This window comes from Oncorhynchus mykiss, chromosome 15, assembly GCF_013265735.2.
Source record: "Oncorhynchus mykiss isolate Arlee chromosome 15, USDA_OmykA_1.1, whole genome shotgun sequence".
Classification (NCBI taxonomy): Eukaryota; Metazoa; Chordata; class Actinopteri; order Salmoniformes; family Salmonidae; genus Oncorhynchus; species Oncorhynchus mykiss.
Window position 1 is genome coordinate 21,143,721 of NC_048579.1, and position 18,226 is coordinate 21,161,946.

The following is an 18,226-nucleotide window of genomic DNA, read 5'->3' on the forward strand; positions in this document are numbered from 1 at the left end:
CGACAGCTGGGAATTCGACCCTTAACAGTGTCCTTGAGTAGCATGTGATATATTCAGCTCTGGACGCTAATTAGGTAACATCACTGCTGAAAGGAGACCCAAGGTGTTAAGTTGTAAGGCACCTCTATGGCCCCTGCACAGGTCTTTAAGGAGGGGAACACTTTCTGGCGATGACAAACATTACATTATCACCTTCTAGATAGCTTATAGATAGCTTCACACGAATGCATTGACAATTATCTCGTACTTGTTACAAAACAAAGACCTTATGCCCGTTGGTTCAACTCCTTATTAAAGGTGCAATATACAAAAATCACTCAACCATTTCCTGGTTTCATAAATTGTAACAGTTTGCCTAATTTCAGTTTAGTGAAAAAACAAGCAATGTGATAATCATTGTACCATATAAACCGCAGGGAAATTGCTTTTCAGCTGTTTGAAGTTGGAGAACAAAACTGAAAGTAAAAGACACAAAAATGTTACCTAAGAACAGGAAGCATAGATATAGCGCCCATAGAACAGATCTACTGCTTCTTAGACTTGCTTTCAATGAGAACACCATATTTCTAACTCACATTTCTATACAAATTTAGCCAGGTTGCCCAAAAAGTTACATATTGCAGCTTTAAATATTCTACACAGGTTACTCTAAATCCATTACCCATCACATTACAGAGGTTATTATAACTTTGTGAACATTAGAGGAGTCAAACTTATTCTAAACATCTGATGATTAAATCAATGCTAATCTAACTGCATTATACTGTAGATCCAAATACACACCATTAAAATCCATAACTTAAATAACCAGCTGAATATAGTTTAGGAAATTAAATTAGGATGTTTTAACTTATTTTTCATCATTTTGGGACTAATGTTAGACACTCCAAGAAAGTACATCCAAGAACAAATGCACAGGATCATTTTTGTCATCAACAATAAAGGAAAGGGAACAATGCCGGGTCAACAGGGCCTAGGGTAATTACCCTTGGTGACAACGGATTGGGGAGTGACCTTGCCTTGGTGAACACAGGAGGACAGCTGTAGTTGTCTACATCATAATAAATCAATTATGAAATGAGCTTACACATGGTAAGAACACTTTCTCATGTCACCTTAATAATCCAACATAATGGTGTTAAGCAGTACAAGCACAATTTTTTGTAGTTAACTTTTATTTAACTAGGCAAGGCAGCTAAGAACAAATTATTATTTACAATGACAGCCTAGGAACAGTGGATTAACTGCCTTGTTCAGGGGCAGAAGTACATAATTTTACCTTGTCAGCTCGGGGATTCGATCTAGCAACCTTTCGGTTACTGGCCCAATGCACTAACCACTAGGCTACCTGCCGCCCCATACAAAAGCCCAAGTGTTCACAAATTAGCATACAAATAATTAAATCAATCTTTAAAACTTGCAATTATCATTGCACAAAAATACATAATTTGAAGAATTTCCATTAACTTTATGTTGGCATTTTTAGATGACTACGTCACCTGAGACTGCAATTTGATCGAAGGGGCAAAAATAGAGCTGTAAAGACCTGCTGCTTGCTATTGTCTATCCAATGCTACCTCACAATGAGTATCTCAGAAGCAAAACATGGGTAATGCTTTCAATGCATCCGTTGTCCACCCTGGAATAGCCTGTTGTTACAACCAGCCTGATAGGTCAAAGAGGTATACACCTCTAGCCCCAAATACAGATCTTCTAAAATAATCAGACTAATTTATTATAATAGATGGCCCATCTCCATATAGGGCTGAGTAGCACTCTTTATAAAGAGAGATGGAGACCAGGGGGAGACAGACCAGGGGGAGACACGAGACACCGGACATCCTAAAGGTAAGCATATAGAGGCAGTCTGCTGAGGAGGGCAAAGATAATCATTATACGACCTAACAATAGTCATAACCACACATAGCTGGTCAGTAGACTGATATTGGTATTTCGTTGTCTACTTCATTTTCAGTCGAGATCCTTTCCACCAAACGTATCCCAGGGGTGACCAACAGGTAAGAATCACAATCTTCTAAAATAGATGTTCAACAACATGAAAACTATAACAGCTTGCCAAATATGCATATTAATGCAATGTAGTCAACTTGTACAGATGTACACAGTCTTTTGTTGAAGATCATTTTTATGCAACGCAGGAAAGGCAGGAAAGGCAGATGAGCTTTGTGAGTTACATGAATTCACTGAAAACCAATACTAACACACAGTTAACACAGTTAACAGTATAACTGTATTGCACTTTTCATGTAGCCTACTTTTGGCCAGCTAATAATAGCCTAACCACCGATCAAGCAACATTATGGACGTTCAAATCCTTTGGCTGTAGGATTATATTGCATAATACATATTTCCTGTATAGTAATTACATGTTGTCAGTGTCATCACTACACAAGCTGTAGATTTCAGCTACAGTGGACCTAGTTACTTTTTGTCTGCTCTGAACCTCACGTGTTTTGGTTTATATTCAATGTTGCTTTACTCACCTTCATATTGTTCAGTTAAACTTTTATTAATCTATGACTCTGCCTCTGCCTTGACCCTTGTGTCTATTTTAGGCGTATATTTTATAGTTCTATTGTTCTGCCATGACCTTTATGCTATGATACAATATAATACTCATACACAGTACACCTGTATACATACAGTAGTGATACTAGTATACAATTTTCCAATTAACTTAGGTCTTTGGTGGAAAATGTTTGGGATCAAATGTTTGATTTACATTATGCATTCCAAAACTGGTACCAGAGAAGTGAAATACAGCCCTGGTGCCCTAAAGTTGTTGATGTATTTAATATTCTTTAATATTAGTGCTTTACACTGATATTAGATTATTACCACAATATGCACGGTTCCCTTTGTCATGAACAGAATACAATGTAAAACTATTAAAATATGGTTGATATTGTAGAATATACTGTAAAGTATGAAGATCTAAATGGTTGTTCTTTCTTAAGTTTGAGAAATGTTTATCATGAGAATCCTGGCATACAACAAACAATGGCAACAGTGAGAACTGGCACAAGTAAATTGGGAAGTTTAGCAAATTCAACCTTTATAATAATAGATACATACCTGCACAGATTTAAGAATGGGGGCCGCGTTGATGGCAGAGTTTGGGGCTGCATTAACTCAAACCTTGTACTGTATAAAATATGTACATATGTATGTATTCAACACTCTTCCTGCCTTTACAGGTTTAAAATGGGGGACAGTTTGATGGCAGAGTTTGGCGTCGCAGCTTCCTTTCTGCGTAAATCTGACAAGGAGCGTATGGAATGCCAGACTAGACCCTTTGACATAAAGAGAGAGTGCTATGTGCCTGACCCTGAGGTAGAATACGTCAAGGCCACAATCACCAGCAGAGATGGGGCTAAAGTCACCGCTGATACGGAGTTTGGAAAGGTAAATATTTTGGTGAAAAACATTTCTGAAAATATATGACCTTTAAAATCATAAGATAATAATGTGTTCTACTAGGATAACTATGATTAATGAAAAATGAGTTATGAACTGAAATGAGTTATGCTCTTTAATGTTTAAAATCTTTCTAACAAGAGACAACAAAGAGCAGAATCTTAACTTGAAATCTTTAACTTCCAACTTCCAAATCTTGCATTACATGTAAATGGTGGATTTGTGAAAATGTTACACTGTGTGTAATCTCAAATTAAGATTAGTCTCAAATGGAATACTTCTGCACATTGAAAATTATTTAATATTCTCTTCTTTCAGACTGTTACTGTGAAGGAGGATGATGTCCACCCCCAGAACCCGCCAAAGTTTGATAAAATTGAGGACATGGCGATGTTCACCTTCCTGCACGAGCCCGCTGTGCTGTTTAACCTCAAAGAGCGTTACGCAGCCTGGATGATCTATGTAAGCAATGACCTGTCTGCTAATAGCTCCAATAAATCAATGTATTAATTCAAATTAATTAAACTAAATCTTCGGTATCCCCCTTGTCTTCCACAGACCTACTCAGGGCTATTCTGTGTCACTGTCAACCCATACAAATGGCTGCCAGTGTATGATCAGTCGGTTGTCAACGCATATAGAGGCAAGAAGAGGAGTGAAGCTCCACCTCACATTTTCTCCATATCTGACAATGCTTACCAGTACATGTTGTCAGGTAAAATATAACTTTTCATCTACATTAGTGCTGAGCGATTAACCCCAAAATTATTTATTTTTTTTGGGGGGGGGGGGGGAATTACATACATAACTGACCGTCTTTACCTGAATTCCATTTCGTTAATTATTTTCGTAAACCCCAACGCCTGTTTTCAAATCAACGAGAGAGTGGGACGCTGGGCTGAAGGGAGTCGTAGTTTTCATTAAGCAAATATTCAACCTAGTTCAGCACAGGAACGTGGAAATTAACTACAATTACCAAAAACCATTGACCCTGTTACGTTAGGTTAGGTACACACGGACGCAAAGACCACATGAGAGAGGAATGTAAACAACACAATGATAAGAGAGAGGGGGCTAGAGACAGTTTGTGAAAGTATTATTACTTCAGACAGCTCTCACCATGCTTAGGCAGGCTAGCCTAGCTAAATAGGATGACTAAAGACAGTACAGTATGGGGAGAAGGGAGAACTTTGTCTGGCTGATTGGCTGCTACTGCCTGAGCAGAGATGAGATGATGACTTTTAAGGAATGAAAACACATTCATTAAATAAAAACTAAGTCATATTCACAACTGAAATATTTTATTATTGATGTCTACTTATGTCTATTGATCTACCCAATGTGGACCTGACGGAGACAATTGGATATTTTCAATGTTTTGGCAACTGAATTTTCACTATTTGGCTTTTGGAATTTCTGTTAAAAACCTAAAATTATTTTTGTCATTATTTCATAATGCATTTAATGTTTAAAAATCAAATATAAATGTAATAATCAAATCGAAACCGAACTGACCCCAAAAGCACTCATCGCTCTGCACTAGTCTACAGTGACATAAAATGTTTTTAAATGACACATTTACTGATACTTCTCTTTCAACAGACAGGGAAAATCAGTCTGTCCTTATCACGTAAGTTAAATCAACCAAAGGTTATATCCATTTGAAGCTTTTTAAAGTTAAGAGAAATTCTGAGACATTAACATATGTATTTTTAAATTCCAGTGGCGAATCCGGTGCTGGAAAGACTGTTAACACCAAGAGAGTCATCCAGTACTTCGCCAGCATTGCTGCTGTTAGCGGAAAGAAAAGTGTATCAGAAGAAAAAAAGGTAAAATATACGGCAAATATTCAGCATTTCCCAATTTGCATTTAGCAGTATTGCAAAGCTGTTACTAAATCATGGCCGCCACTAATTTCATTTTTTTTATTTTATATAATATAAAAAATAAATAATAAAATAAAAAATTTTGGGCAAAATTAAACCAGATATAAGTATGTAGAAAATATAATGGAGCAATATATTTCTTAAAATATCATCTTTCAGAACAAACAATCACCAAAATAAAAACAAAACAGTCTGTGTTTTGTCATTCGGCCACCATTGATTTTGTTGTAATGTTTGAGTCACTCAGATTGCATAAGAACAAAGCATAAGAACTAGGCATAAGCCATGGCATAATGTGTATAGTTGTTGAAGGAATTTAGCTTTAAAAAATAAAGAATAATAAACTTAATCCCATGGCATTCCCCCATTTAACACTGTGTGGTTGTTGGGTTGTAGGGGACCCTGGAGGATCAAATCATCCAGGCCAATCCTGCCCTGGAGGCTTTTGGTAATGCCAAGACCATCAGGAATGACAACTCCTCCCGATTCGTACGTTCGGTCTTTGTTCACAGTCAAATATAATTTAAATCTTATCATACATGTTCATCTTATCTGTTGTATTTTGTGTTTGAAATTTATTATGATACAATTAGTTGATGTCATGACATCAGCTAATTTTCCTCATGTCCATCAGCTAATCAACCCTTTTGGGACTGTAGATCATATCAAATATGTATGTGTGCAACAGAGCTGGGTTTCAATAGTATTTGTTTTCTTTTAAATATTTTCTGTGTTTGCTTGAGAACCAGATTGGTGGAATTTAAACTTGTAGGACTATTCCATCAGTTCCATTACACCATGCAAGCTCAATCATGTGCACTTAAGGTATTCAAAAAGAAAACAAATACTACTTGAACTTTGATCTAATGTGATTATTAATTTCTGCTTTGACAATAACTTACAGGGTAAATTCATCCGAATTCATTTTGGAGTCACTGGGAAGCTTTCGTCTGCTGACATTGAGACTTGTGAGTACAACACTCAATTTGCCCAGGCTTGAACAGATCTCTTTGACAGGAGACACATTAATACCAAAAGCACTTTTCCATACTGATCAGATCTTCTGGAGAAGTCACGTGTCACTTTCCAGCTCAAGGCTGAGAGAGACTATCACATTTTCTATCAGATCCTGTCCCAACAGAAACCAGAACTTCTGGGTGAGTATTGAAACATCAAACTGAATAGGGTTGAGGTCAATTCTGATTTAAACTGAACATTTCTGATGAAAACAAATTAAATTCTTATGACGCAGCACAGCCAGCTTAGGCAGTGTGTTACCCCTTTTCTCCGCACTGTGAAACTCACAACACAATATAGGGTGATTTATGTAGTAACAATTATTTAAATTACATTTAAGCACACAACATTAAAATCCAATGCACACAAAACAATCTCCAGCTGCAGTTTTTCGCAGTGGTGTAATGTACTTAAGTAAAAATAATTTAAAGTACTATTTAAGTAGTTTTTTTGGGGTATCTGTACTTTCATTTATTATTTATATTTTTGACTACTTTTACTCCATTACATTACAAGAAAATAATGTACTTTTTATTCCTTACATTTTCCCTGACACCCAAAAGTTACATTTTGAACGCTTAGCAGGACAGGAAAATTGTCTAATTCATGCACTTATCAAGAGAACACCCATGGTCATCCCTACTGCTACTGCCTCTGATCTGGCAGACTCACTAAACACAAATGCTTTGTTTGTAAATTATGTCTGAGTGTTGAACTGTGCCCCTGGCAATCCGTAAATAAAAATAGAAAATTGTGTCATCTGGTTTGCCTAATATAAGACATTTTAAATTATTTATACTTTACTTTTGATACTTAAGTACATTTAAAACCAAATACCTTTACTAAAGTAGTATTTTACTATGTGACTTTTACTTGAGTCATTTTCTTTTAAGGTATCTTTTACTTTTACTCAAGTATGAAAATTGGGTCCTTTTTCCACCACTGGTTTTTCGAAACTCTAATGACTAATTTTCCTTCCTGTCAATTTATAATATAAATCAATGGCAATGTTCTAATTGACCCCAACCCTAATACTAAGTATATTATGTTATGACATATACCATAGCATGAACACACATAAACTGAGCTGTTCAATTCTTTTCAGAAATGCTACTCATCACCAGCAATCCCTATGACTATGCCTTCATCTCCCAAGGAGAGATTGCTGTAATTTCCATTAATGATTCAGATGAGCTAATGGCTACTGATGTGAGTAATATATCTATATACTGTATATGCAATAATATTCCAACCCCTTCTCCAATGCAAAACAATTAACTTAATTTGGGACTAGGATGCCTTTGATGTGCTGGGCTTCTCCCAAGAGGAGAAGAATGGCATTTATAAGCTGACTGGTGCCATCATGCACTACGGCAACATGAAGTTCAAGAATAAGCAGCGGGAGGAGCAAGCAGAGGCAGATGGCACTGAGGGTGAGTGCTGAGGATTTAAAACCTCTCACTTCATTATAAAGTAGTATCTGAAAAATCTGAACATCAAAATGCAGTTAGCGTGCCTCTTCTAATCATACAACATTGCCATTCTAGATCTTGACAAAGCTGCATATCTGATGTGCCTGAACTCTGCTGACCTAGTCAAGGGGCTGTGTCATCCAAGGGTCAAAGTAGGAAATGAGTGGGTCACCAAAGGTCAGAATGTCAACCAGGTGAGTCACCAAAATGTTTTTATAATATTGAGCATAAAACTTGTCTATACAGTTGCTAGGATGCTCATACCTAGAATAACCTATTGAGCATGCTTTTTAGTCCAGGACTAGGCCTAATGTGTGTCTAGGAAACTGTCCCTATGTGTTTATGTTGAGGCTATGTTGAGGTAATTTATATTCTCAATATTTTGTAGGTGTACTATGCTGTTGGTGCACTGGCAAAGAAAATTTACGAGAACATGTTCCTCTGGATGGTGATAAGAATCAACCTTTCTCTGGACACTAAGAACGCTCGTCAGCACTACATTGGTGTGCTGGACATTGCTGGCTTTGAGATCTTTGATGTGAGTGTCAATTTGATTTAAAAAGAGGACACATGAAAAAATTCATCTATAACATTACAGCTGACAAAATAAAGTAACTGTGAACTTCTATTTCAGTTCAACACCTTTGAGCAGCTGTGCATCAACTTCACTAATGAGAAGCTGCAGCAGTTCTTCAACCACCACATGTTTGTGCTGGAGCAGGAAGAGTATAAGAAAGAGGGCATCGTCTGGGAGTTCATTGACTTTGGCATGGACTTGGCTGCCTGCATTGACCTCATTGAAAGGGTTGGTATCTTCAGTTGTGCAGTAGTTTATATGATGTAGGACAGACAAAGGACAGTCTTCATAAATGTGCTTCAATGACAAATTATTCTGATATTTATTCACAATGCTTTTCCCTTAACATTAATACATTTTCATTAATTCCTTCCACTAGCCCATGGGTATCATGTCCATCCTTGAAGAGGAGTGCATGTTCCCTAAAGCCAGTGATAATACATTCAAAGCTAAGCTGTATGATACGCATCTGGGCAAAAATGCCTGCTTCCAGAAGCCTAGGATTGTTAAGGGTAAACCAGAGGCCCATTTCTCCATGGTTCACTATGCTGGCATTGTTGACTACAACATTGGTAACTGGCTGGTGAAGAACAAGGACCCCCTGAATGAGACTGTGGTCGGACTGTTCCAGAAGTCAAGTCTTAAGTTCCTGGCAAACCTGTTTGCCAACTATGCTGGTGCAGAAGGAGGTACTATGTGTTTATATCAGCAAAGACTACAACACACTTAAATAAATAACAATCCACAGTATATGATAGTAGTAATAATAATATATTTAAATAGTTATTTCATTATCATACAGCACCTGAAGAAAAAGCGGCTGGAGGAAAAAAGAAGAAAGGCTCTTCCTTCCAGACTGTGTCTGCATTGCACAGGGTAAATCTGAGCTTAAATCAATATATTTCTGATGTTTTCACATGTCAGAATATTAACAGATGTATTATATTTGCACTATATTTGAGATGCCAGTATGTTGGGTTAGGCATGTTAGCATTAAATGCCGCTGTGACTCGTGAGGTACTTGGAGACTCATTCACTGATGGAAAATTCTACATTTGTCATACTGACAGGAGAACTTGGGTAAACTCATGACCAACTTGAGGTCTACTCACCCCCACTTTGTGCGTTGCATCATCCCCAATGAGACCAAGACTCCTGGGGCCATGGAGAATCCTCTGGTCATGCACCAGCTGCGCTGTAACGGTGTGCTGGAAGGCATCAGGATCTGCAGAAAGGGCTTCCCCAACAGAATCCTGTATGCTGACTTCAAACAAAGGTAAAAATAATTATTCATTTCCTTTCCAAAATAAATTCAACTGTTTACCTATTCAGGTGTCCCATTGTTAAAGATAATTTCTTTCTGATTTAAATTCAGATACCGCATCCTCAATCCAAATGCTATCCCTGAGGGTCAGTTCATGGACAACATGAAGGCATCAGAAAAACTGTTGGGCTCTTTGGATATTGACCACACCCAGTACAGATTAGGACACACGAAGGTAAATTATCTAATGGTGCGTTCGTAACCAAGTAGGAAGTAGGAATTTACCACATACGACTCAAAATAATCCACTTGAACTCCCCTCCAGCTGGTAATTACTAGTGGGAAACTCATCTATCATCCTGAGCTTCTTCAACATACTGACATCTGACGTGACTTACTAAGGAAATTACCACGATAACAGCATTATCGGGCGTAACATAGTTTATAAAAGCAATCTATTAATATGTTTTTTGAACACTATAATTTGTTGACAAGCCTGATAGCTGTACTTTTAGTTTATGGTTCACGCAGCTTGAAAGCCATTAGCCAATCAGCATTTTTTTATGATTTCAAAGCACGTGAATGCATTCAAATGGTAAATGCAGACCTACCACTTGGTTATGAACGCAACATAAATTCCAGGATGGAATCGTAGCAGCAATTACGGGGTCCAAGCAGTATATTAACACTACATCACCATCTGGCCAACCTGAGCAATGCCTCTTGAAATAACTTCTGATGTACCACTGATCATGCTTATCTAATTTTATGTCTCTTGGGCAAATGGGTCATGAGATAAAAATTCATACTTGGTATAGTGCCATAATGTAGTAGATCCATATATACAATGAGCAATTAAAAGCATAGTGACCATACTGCTTGCGATAGACTTCCTTTATAATTTAGTAACTCTTGGTCAACATGCTGGGTTGGAAGTTGTAAAATCAATTGCTCATTACAGGGCCACCTTGTCGTCAATGTGTGCCATTTTCCTAGAGGCATGAAAATGTTGGGTAACTGTGGGATACCACATTCAAGGTATTTATGGCAATCTGGCAGAAAAATGCAATCCTACCAAATACAAGAATGCCTTTGTGTATCATTAGGTGTTCTTCAAGGCTGGTCTCCTGGGTACTCTTGAGGAGATGAGAGACGATCGTCTCGCTCTTATCATCACTGGCCTCCAGGCCAGATCACGTGGTCTACTTGCTAGAATTGAGTTCCAGAAAATGGTTGACCGCAGGTAGGAATGAGAGTAGCTTAAACCTTTTCAGACAATGTGTTTGGGGTGAGGAAAGGTTGTATGAACTATATTTTATAAAACTTTTGCAGGGATGCCTTGCTTGTGATCCAATGGAACATTCGTGCCTTCATGGGTGTCAAGAATTGGCCCTGGATGAAGATGTACTTCAAGATCAAACCTCTACTGAAGTCAGCAGAGACTGAGAAGGAGATGGCCAACATGAAGGAAGAATTCCTGAAGCTTAAAGAGGCTTATGCTAAATCTGAAGCTCGTAGAAAGGAGCTGGAAGAGAAAATGGTTTCCATTCTCCAAGAGAAGAATGACCTGCAGCTCGCTGTCCAAACTGTGAGTAACATTAACTGCACTACAGTTACTTTGCAGCAGTCACATATTGGGTCAAAATGGCCTTACTAGTTAGCTTTAAGCTAAGAGCTAACAAGAGAAATGGAAAAACAGAGAGAAAAGACACATGATTTTCTAAATAGATACGTACAATCAGTGCACCATTTGTCAATCATTTGTAGTGTCCAAATATTTGCCTCCAAACAAACAAGAATTTGATATACTTCTTGACAGCAAGAAGACACTATTGTTGATGCTGAAGAGAGATGTGAGGGTCTGATCAAAAGCAAAATCCAGCTTGAGGCCAAAGCAAAAGAGCTGACAGAAAGACTGGAGGATGAGGAGGAGATGAATTCAGAGCTAACTGCTAAGAAGAGGAAGCTGGAGGATGAGTGCTCAGAACTCAAGAAGGACATTGATGATCTGGAGCTCACTCTGGCTAAAGTGGAGAAGGAAAAGCATGCCACAGAGAACAAGGTAAAATAAGTTGGTCTTTCTTGTGATGTTAAAGCTACAATTAAATATTTTGGATAAAAGTGTAATGACACACTGTTTTCTTAGGTTAAAAACCTTACTGAAGAGATGGCAGCTCTGGACGAAATCATTGCCAAGCTGACCAAGGAGAAGAAGGCTCTCCAAGAGGCTCATCAACAAACACTTGATGACCTGCAGAGTGAGGAGGACAAAGTCAACACGCTGACCAAGGCCAAAGCCAAACTGGAACAGCAAGTTGATGATGTGAGTATCAAATAGGAATTCATAAAATGTATAACAAAATTAGTACTATCCTAAAAACAAGCTTCAGTGAATTGGTTACTCCAAATATTGTTTAATATATAATTTATCAGCTCGAAGGGTCTCTGGAGCAAGAGAAGAAGGTGAGAATGGACCTTGAGAGAGCCAAGAGAAAGCTGGAAGGAGATTTAAAGTTGACCCAGGAGAGCCTAATGGACCTGGAGAATGACAAGCAGCAGATGGAGGAGAGAATGAAGAAGTAAGATCAGAGATCAAAATATGCTAACAAAGTATTATTCAATAGAAAACACTAAAAATGCATATTCATCTCAACAGGAAGGACTTTGAGATGAGCCAACTCAACAGCAAGATTGAGGATGAGCAGGCCTTGGGTGCCCAGCTCCAGAAAAAACTGAAGGAGCTGCAGGTAATTCAAGACAATTGTTGAAACATTTTAATTCTAAAAGTCACATTTGAACTAGATTTAATTGAATTCCTACTATTTTAGGCCCGCATTGAAGAATTAGAGGAAGAGCTGGAGGCTGAAAGAGCTGCCCGTGCCAAGGTGGAGAAACAGAGGGCAGACTTGGCCAGAGAGCTAGAAGAGATCAGTGAGAGGCTGGAGGAGGCTGGTGGAGCCACTGCTGCCCAGATTGAGATGAACAAAAAGAGGGAGGCTGAGTTCCAGAAGGTGCGCAGAGACCTTGAAGAGGCTACCCTGCAGCATGAGGCTACAGCTGCCACTCTGAGGAAGAAAAATGCTGACAGTGTAGCTGACCTGGGAGAACAGATTGACAACCTTCAGAGAGTGAAGCAGAAGCTGGAGAAAGAGAAGAGTGAGCTCAGGCTGGAGCTGGATGATGTGGTCTCCAACATGGAGCAGATTGTCAAGTCCAAAGTATGTGGTATCATTGGTAAATCAAATAAAAAAAATCTATACATGCTTTTTAAAGATGCAATCTAGTGATGCTGTTCTGTCATTCAAAAACAAATCTGTTTTTAGACAAACTTGGAGAAAATGTGCCGCACTCTAGAGGACCAGATGAGTGAATACAGGACGAAAGCTGAGGAAGGACAGCGATCCATCAATGATTTTACCATGCAGAAAGCAAAGCTTCAAACTGAGAATGGTATATTTACAAAAAAAGGATAAATTGAACAACCACAATAAATTACCCGATTAAGTAATATCATTTAAAATAATTTGAATTGCATGTAAACAGGTGAATTTGCCAGACAGTTGGAGGAGAAGGACTCTCTGGTCTCTCAACTGACCAGAGGTAAACAGTCCAATGTTCAGCAGATTGAAGACCTCAAGAGACAACTGGAGGAGGAAGTCAAGGTATTTATACAAATAATGCAGTCTCTCTTATCTAACTACATTCATCATCAGGCATAATTACAGATCCTTTTATAAATTTCCTTACCAGGCAAAGAACGCACTTGCCCATGCAGTGCAGTCTGCTCGCCATGACTCAGATCTGCTGAGGGAGCAGTATGAGGAGGAACAGGAGGCCAAGTCTGAGCTGCAGCGTGGCATGTCCAAGGCTAATGCTGAGGTGGCTCAGTGGAGAACCAAGTATGAAACTGATGCCATCCAGAAGACTGAGGAGCTTGAGGACGCAAAGTAAGGATGTTTTATTACTTTCTCTTACTTTTCAGGCTATTGTACCTTGGCTAAATGAGCGATACACAAAAGTACATGATAAATAATAGATGGATTACCTGTTACACAACCATTATATATTAGAGAAAAATGGCAGCTGTTCGGAAACTTGTTTCTCATCTATGTCAATCTAGGAAGAAGCTGGCTCAGCGTCTGCAGGATGCAGAGGAAGCTGTGGAAGCTGTAAATGCTAAATGTTCATCCCTAGAGAAGACTAAACACAGACTCCAGAATGAGATTGAAGATCTCATGGTGGATGTGGAGAGATCCAATGCAGCTGCTGCCTCTCTGGACAAGAAGCAAAGGAACTTTGACAAGGTAAGAAAAAACACAAGTCCTATTAGCCTTCATTATAGTACATGAGGGGCGGCAGGTAGCCTAGTGCAGTGGTTTTCAACCAGTGTGCTGCGGCACCTTTACAATGCAGAAAACCGGTAATCTCTTGCGCAAACCTCTTTTAAACTAAATACCTATATTATCAGATCTAAAGCAAAATATTTCTAGCGCAGATTAATCTGCTGTTGTGAGACTGGTTGGACGAACTGCCAATTACTCTAAAAGGACGTTGGAGGTGGCTTACGGTAGAGAAATTAACATTAAATTCTCTGACAACAGCTCTTGTGGACATTCCGGCGGTCAGCATGCCACAAATCTGAGATAAATTAGCATTTTTTGCATATGGAAAATTTCTGGGATCTTTTATTTCTGCTCATGAAACATGGCACCAACACTTCATGATGCGTTTATATTTTTGTTCAGTGTTGTTAAAAATAAAACCTATTTAATCTTCAAAAATGTCAGAAAATAGATGATTAGAAATATGGATCCGATGAGAAGGAGGTCATTACCACTAAATAAATGAATAGGGAAATGTTAGCTGTGCTGCAGAATTTTTTTATCCCAACAAAGTGTCATGGTTAAAAAAAAAGGTTGTGCTGGCATTATTCTACATCCTACCATGGCCTCCCATTGTGGCCTTGAGTAAGGCACTTAACCCCCTGACCAATTGCTTCCAGACCCCGTTTGTCTCGGGGGTTTGGATTGTGAGCATGAAGACACCGTTCTGTTCTCTGTAAGTTATTGGACAATATTGTCCATCTTATCTGAACCATATACTGTATTCAAGCCACTTAAAAAAAAGTATGTTTTTCAGGTCTTGGCTGAGTGGAAGCAGAAGTTTGAGGAGTCTCAGACTGAGCTGGAGAGCTCCCAGAAAGAGGCCAGATCTCTCAGCACTGAGCTCTTCAAACTCAAGAACTCTTATGAGGAGTCTCTGGATCATCTGGAGACAATGAAGAGGGAGAACAAGAACCTCCAAGGTCAGAGCATTAGCATTAATTGACCTATATAACTTAGTCAATCAAATTATTTAATTTTTTAGAGATCAGTTATGCCAAAAAGATAATATTTTCCACAGAGGAAATTTCTGACCTGACGGAGCAGCTTGGTGAAGGAGGAAAGAGCATCCATGAACTGGAGAAGATCCGTAAACAGCTGGAGCAGGAGAAGGCTGAGATACAGTCTGCTCTAGAGGAAGCTGAGGTGAGAATAGAAAACATTTACAGATAGTGAAAGTACCAACATTTTATTTTACGATTTTACAAACTATGGGTGGCTGTGTTCTCATAGGCCTCCCTAGAGCATGAGGAGGGCAAGATCCTGAGAGCTCAGCTGGAGTTCAATCAGGTGAAAGCTGACATTGAAAGGAAGCTGGTAGAGAAGGATGAGGAAATGGAGATGAATAAGAGGAACCAGCAGAGAGTTGTGGATACCCTGCAAAGCTCCCTGGAGGCAGAGACTCGCAGCAGGAATGAAGCTCTCAGGCTGAAGAAGAAGATGGAGGGAGATCTCAATGAGATGGAGATCCAGCTCAGCCAGGCCAACAGGCAGGCATCAGAGGCCCAGAAGCAACTTAAGGGTCTCCATTCCCATCTGAAGGTATTACTTCCACACCACTGAATTAAAAACATTGCTTGTGCATTCAGAAAAAGAAAAACCACACTGTGAAACAATACAAATAAATATAGTCAAATCATTGATTCTTTCTACAGGATTCTCAACTGCAGCTGGATGATGCTCTTCGTAGCAATGATGACCTGAAGGAGAACATTGCCATTGTGGAGAGACGGAACAACCTGATGCAGGCTGAACTGGATGAGCTAAGAGCCCTGGTGGAGCAGACTGAGAGAGGCCGCAAACTGGCTGAGCAGGAACTGCTGGATGTTAGTGAGAGAGTTCAGCTGCTCCACTCACAGGTAAGTCGGTAATACATAACAATTTGTGTTCTCCTTAAAGATGGAATCCTTAATGGTGAAACTGACACGCCTGTTTGCGATATTACAACAACAAATAAGTTACTGCAAACAACAAACACTGTTTTTCCCTTTGGACATCATTGCAAGCACGATAATACAGCAGAAAATGTACTGTACCATGTTGTGCAACGCTCCTCACCTCTGCTTTGTCAACAAAACCACACAATAACAGTGGTGTTTGGACGGACAGTGCCACTGTTTCCCCTACTACGGATTCCATCTTTAAATGTCTGCTACTTGAGGTACATATAGGTAATATAAACATCATTTGTCATGTATATATGTGTGTAGAACACCAGCCTACTGAGCCAGAAGAAGAAGCTAGAGGGCGACACATCCCAGCTTCAGAATGAAGTGGAGGAGGCTGTGCAGGAGTGTAGAAATGCAGAGGAAAAGGCCAAGAAGGCCATTACTGATGCTGCCATGATGGCAGAAGAGCTGAAGAAGGAGCAGGACACCAGTGCTCACCTGGAGCGCATGAAAAAGAACATGGAGCAGACCATCAAGGACCTGCAGCACCGCCTGGATGAAGCTGAACAAATCGCCATGAAGGGGGGCAAGAAGCAGATCCAGAAGCTGGAGGCCAGAGTAAGTGTCTAAGCTACATTCTCTTCTATTAATTCAATGTCACAATTCATATGTATAGTCATATTTGTAGCTTCAATATTGAAAGTAGTGATAACTAACAAAATAAATGTAAATGTTGTGTTAACATCGATCATATCTTTCTAGGTGAGAGAGCTAGAGACTGAAGTGGAACTGGAGCAAAGGAGGAGCAGTGATTCTGTAAAAGGAGTCCGTAAATATGAGAGACGCATCAAAGAACTCACCTACCAGGTACATTGTTTTAATTTAACAGTGCACAGTTAACAATTAACATTAACATGCTCAGAATAAAATGTAAGATATATCTACTGCATTACTATTTCTTCCCTTCTTTTTGTGTGCAGACTGAGGAAGACCGTAAGAACTTGAGCCGCCTGCAGGACCTGGTGGACAAACTGCAGCTGAAGGTCAAATCCTACAAGAGAACTTCAGAGGAGGCTGTAAGTAACCTTCTATCATCCAACTGATGCATCTGTAATTCTCAAATAATTTTGTTTGCCATAAATTTAGATCATATTTAACATTTTTCACAGGAGGAACAAGCCAATGCCAATTTGGGCAAGTTCCGTAAGATTCAGCATGAACTGGATGAGGCAGAAGAGAGGGCTGATATTGCTGAGTCTCAGGTCAACAAGATGAGAGCCAAGAGTCGTGATGCCGGTTCCAAGGTCAGTGAAGTTTCTGTTTCAATTTAATGTATGGGAAAGCCTAAACTTTGTGGTATCTTGGACTGTTTAATGGTCATTTGGATTCTCGATATTAACTCATTGATTCCTGAAGAAAATAAGTAATACATGGATCATCTGTTACATTGTTACCAAGTAACTATACATACCTGTTGAAGTTCTACATGGTACAATTTCCACCAGAGTACACAATATTTGGTAGTAAAATGTTTTTCGGTACACAGTCAAATTTAAATGTTCTGGTAATCAATCTATCTATCTTCTCTGTCACAGAAAGGAAAGGATGAGGAGTGAGGCCAAGAGTTGTGATGCTGGCTCCCAGGTCAGTTCTTTCAATCAGATTCATTATATTGGTTATAATTTGCAAACTCAAATCATGAATGACGACAGCCCCAACCTTAATTGCTTTTTAAGTATTTGATCTCCAATAAACATTCATATTATTGTGCCCTGTCATGGGTTAAAAAAAATCTTCAAAAGCATGACAAATTTTAGTTTCAGTGGTGAGTTACTGTGTGATGGCAAGTAACACATTGATATTTATTGTGATAAATGCCGGACATCTTTGCTTATTTTAATATTTTTGTGGAATCTTTCATTTACTAGTAGACAGAGTTGGTGTAATTCATGATATTTACAGTGTATTCTATACACTCAAACAAGGAGACCCATCGTTTAATATATAGTTGACAACGCACAGAATATTGTAAGAATGTTTTTAGCGTTTATTACATTTTAACCTTCATCCATCTTGTGTTACAGAAAGGACATGATGAAGAGTGAAGCTCTCAGATGGACCTTTCTGAAAATCTCCTGACTGTAGTGCTTTAGTTGTTTCTCTATTCTCCATGTAACATGAGCAGAATAAAGAATAAAGTCAAGTTAAACAGCCCCTCTGTGTATTGCTTGATTCTATTATGAACAGGTATGGAATCCACTATTATTCAACAAAATTAAGTTAACACTGGTTTTCATAATA

General features: G+C 38.9%; 1 protein-coding gene across 1 annotated transcript; it reads left to right on the forward strand.

Annotated features, from left to right (window-relative positions):
- The first annotated feature begins 1,796 nt into the window (after positions 1–1,796).
- Positions 1,797–18,095, forward strand: LOC110489784 (myosin-7). Its single transcript, XM_021562692.2, has 40 exons — positions 1,797–1,848; positions 1,976–2,018; positions 3,219–3,426; positions 3,757–3,900; positions 3,997–4,153; positions 5,041–5,068; positions 5,162–5,267; positions 5,721–5,813; positions 6,229–6,292; positions 6,383–6,481; positions 7,447–7,550; positions 7,636–7,774; positions 7,889–8,007; positions 8,202–8,351; positions 8,448–8,618; positions 8,770–9,079; positions 9,193–9,266; positions 9,461–9,666; positions 9,766–9,889; positions 10,761–10,897; positions 10,987–11,242; positions 11,474–11,716; positions 11,801–11,977; positions 12,088–12,233; positions 12,311–12,401; positions 12,483–12,872; positions 12,978–13,104; positions 13,198–13,316; positions 13,405–13,601; positions 13,775–13,958; positions 14,794–14,959; positions 15,058–15,182; positions 15,270–15,578; positions 15,692–15,895; positions 16,247–16,543; positions 16,688–16,792; positions 16,906–17,001; positions 17,095–17,229; positions 17,521–17,569; positions 18,010–18,095. Exons 3-39 carry the CDS (start codon positions 3,226–3,228, stop codon positions 17,539–17,541), a joined length of 5,814 nt encoding a protein of 1,937 aa, XP_021418367.2. The 5' UTR covers positions 1,797–1,848; positions 1,976–2,018; positions 3,219–3,225; the 3' UTR covers positions 17,542–17,569; positions 18,010–18,095.
- The last annotated feature ends 131 nt before the right edge of the window (positions 18,096–18,226 follow it).